The 2,594-nt window shown below is 33.1% G+C and overlaps 1 protein-coding gene across 1 annotated transcript; it reads right to left on the bottom strand.

The window, feature by feature from the left end:
* Positions 1-242: 242 nt before the first annotated feature.
* On the bottom strand, positions 243-2,043 carry LOC124541446 (gastrula zinc finger protein XlCGF8.2DB-like). Its single transcript, XM_047119333.1, has 2 exons — positions 1,928-2,043; positions 243-1,251 (listed from the first exon to the last, which is right to left on the bottom strand). The coding sequence occupies exons 1-2, from the start codon at positions 2,040-2,042 to the stop codon at positions 257-259; spliced, it is 1,110 nt and encodes a 369-aa protein (XP_046975289.1). The 5' UTR covers position 2,043; the 3' UTR covers positions 243-256.
* Between the last annotated feature and the right edge of the window lie 551 nt (positions 2,044-2,594).

The raw sequence follows: 2,594 nt of genomic DNA, 5'->3' as shown, positions 1-2,594 counted from the left end.
CCAATTATCTTTAATTTATATTAACAATCAATCTACCACAAAAGAAAAACATTTAGTCTACAACACAAATAACCATCAATAATCACATTACACCGTAATAATTATAATTGCAATTCTCAATGTGTCAACTGCGAATCTCCCGCCTTTTTTTTTTAAATAGGGAAGTTGTATGACTTGACGCTGATGTTGCTTGTTTATTCCAACAATATATATAATTGCATCATTAGAATAAAACAAAACACAACAAAAAATATATTTAATCAACGACCAATCTATCGTGTATACGTTTCAGATGTCGTCTCCAGGAATCCTTCGACTTAAATTTTCCCTCACAATAACTGCACGAGAACATCTTGACATCCTCGTGTCTCCTCCCGTGTCTCTTCTCATCAGCTTTCGTGAAGAATCTCATGCCGCACACATTGCACTGGTAATTCCTCTCCTTAACATGTACAGATCTTATGTGAATCTTCAAATTTTGGGGTGAAAGGAAGGTCTTTCCACACTCCTTGCAGTTAGAGGTCAATCTCTGAGCACCGTGCTCTTTTATTTTATGCTCCAGTAGTTTGTATGAATGTCTGAAATCTTTGCCACACGTCGTACAATATCTCCGTATCGCGCCGACGTTATGCACAATCCTCATATGCTTCACTTTGGTGTAGTTCTTCTCAAACTTCGCCAAACAGACCGTGCAAGTCTTCTCACTGTGGACTGACTGCAAGTGTGCCCGCAGACTCAAACGATTTATGAAAAACAAGCCACACTTCTCACAGACATTATTCGTTGAGTGTTTATTCATGTGAGTCGATAAACGAACGAAGGAATTGAAATCTTCCCCACACGTTACACATTTGAGGCCGTTCTCGAGTTTAAACGGGACAAACATGTGATCAGCTGATGCGAATTCTATGCCATGTTTATTTGTCAAATGCTGCTTCAGTAAATTCAAGTCATTACACATATGGTAACATATGGTGCAAGATAGTGATGAGATGTCCGCATTTTTAGAGGAATACCCCTTTAAATTGATTTTGAACTCTCTGTCGTTTGTGTTTGAGTGCATTTTCGCGTGAGATCTTAAATCTGACATGTTAAAGTAGGTCTCTTTACAGGAGTAGCATTGGAATTTTGTTTTTAACGACTTGAAAAGACATATGTTTGAGTATTTGAGGAGCTTTAACGAGTCTTCTCGTGTCGCTCTGTGGATTTTGGTACGATTCATATCATCACTTGGCATAATTGCACTTTTATCTGAAAACATTTAAAACATTATTAAAGTTATTAATTTGGGGATATTTACCATGATTTTTATTTTTTTTTAGGTGGAGCTCGATATTTCGACATTATCTACGAATGTCTTTTTCACTTGAACATGGTAAATATCCCGAAGTTAATAACTATAATAATAAAAATAACCATGTTCACATGTTCACATGAGAAATAAATATTGATAATTTGGGAGAGCGCAATGATATTCTAATAAACAGATATGTTATACCCATACTAAACAACAGAAACAAGTTTGCCGCGCTGGGAACCGTTTATTTTACATTTCTTTATAAGTAAAAAGGATAGCTTCATAAAAACAATAAGTAAAAGGGATAACTAGATGTTTTAATTACGCAAAACGTATTACTACGTAATTATGATGTATTATAACGTATTACTACGTAAAACGACGAAAGGCAAACGTCCCAATTAGGACGTTTTCTAGTCTTTACTTTTTGCGCGTTAATAACATATTTGTTTACTACAAAATTACTGGGAGAGCGTACTTAATTCGGATGTGATCGTTTTACAAATTTTTCCGATGCTACATCTAAATTGTGTGGTATAATATTGTGTTGACTAATGTCTGATTTTCTTCTAACAAATAATTCGAATTTATGAATTGTCAGAGTTTATATACAAACTATTTTTAACATACCTCCTTTATTCTTAACTTTTTCTTTTATATCTGTGCACTTATCCTTGATATATTTTTCACCAGTTTTATCTGATTTAGTTTGAAAAGTTGTCAATGAATGGATTGGAGGTTGCATGTCTGTAAAATATAATTATATATAATATTATATAGGGATATTTGTTTACGTCATCTATGAGTTATATATTGCATAGTTAAAAATCAGATATAATAATAAAATATTTATAAACATTTTTTTAAATTCTTATTTAATAATTATTATTAATTAATTAATGTGTATGTCTGATCAGAGAATAGCTGTGGTCCTTACTTAGTATTTAACATACAATTTATACCTTTATTTACTTCTTGTGGTTTCTTATCTATCTCCCAAAGGTTTGTAGTCATTTTATCATATGCATTGCTTTTATCAGTATCCATATTTTGTGTGTCGTGTACATCTATAAAAGAAGAATATTTTTTAATTTTACATGAATAGTACGTTAACCAATACAGGGAGCACTCGATGGTAAGTGGTCAAGACAGACATACAAGAATCTTCTCAAGATGTTCTGCATTTTTTAAAATATACATATTATGAGCCCATATGGCCCATTGTAGAGTATGTATATCTTAACCGATGATTGCGCGTTCAAACTCAGGCAAGCACCACTGAATGTTCATGTGCTTA

Source organism: Vanessa cardui, chromosome 28 (assembly GCF_905220365.1).
Source record: "Vanessa cardui chromosome 28, ilVanCard2.1, whole genome shotgun sequence".
Classification (NCBI taxonomy): Eukaryota; Metazoa; Arthropoda; class Insecta; order Lepidoptera; family Nymphalidae; genus Vanessa; species Vanessa cardui.
Note: the sequence above shows the minus strand (reverse complement) of the source record. Positions and strands in the feature narration are given on the sequence as shown.

Bases quoted from the DNA above. Each gene is read 5' to 3' on its own strand.
- LOC124541446 (XM_047119333.1), bottom strand. From the start codon at position 2,042: ATGCAACCTCCAATCCATTCATTGACAACTTTTCAAACTAAATCAGAT. The intron at 1,252-1,927 runs GTATGTTAAAAA...AAATGTTTTCAG, and splicing joins AAAAGTTAAGAATAAAGGAG to ATAAAAGTGCAATTATGCCA.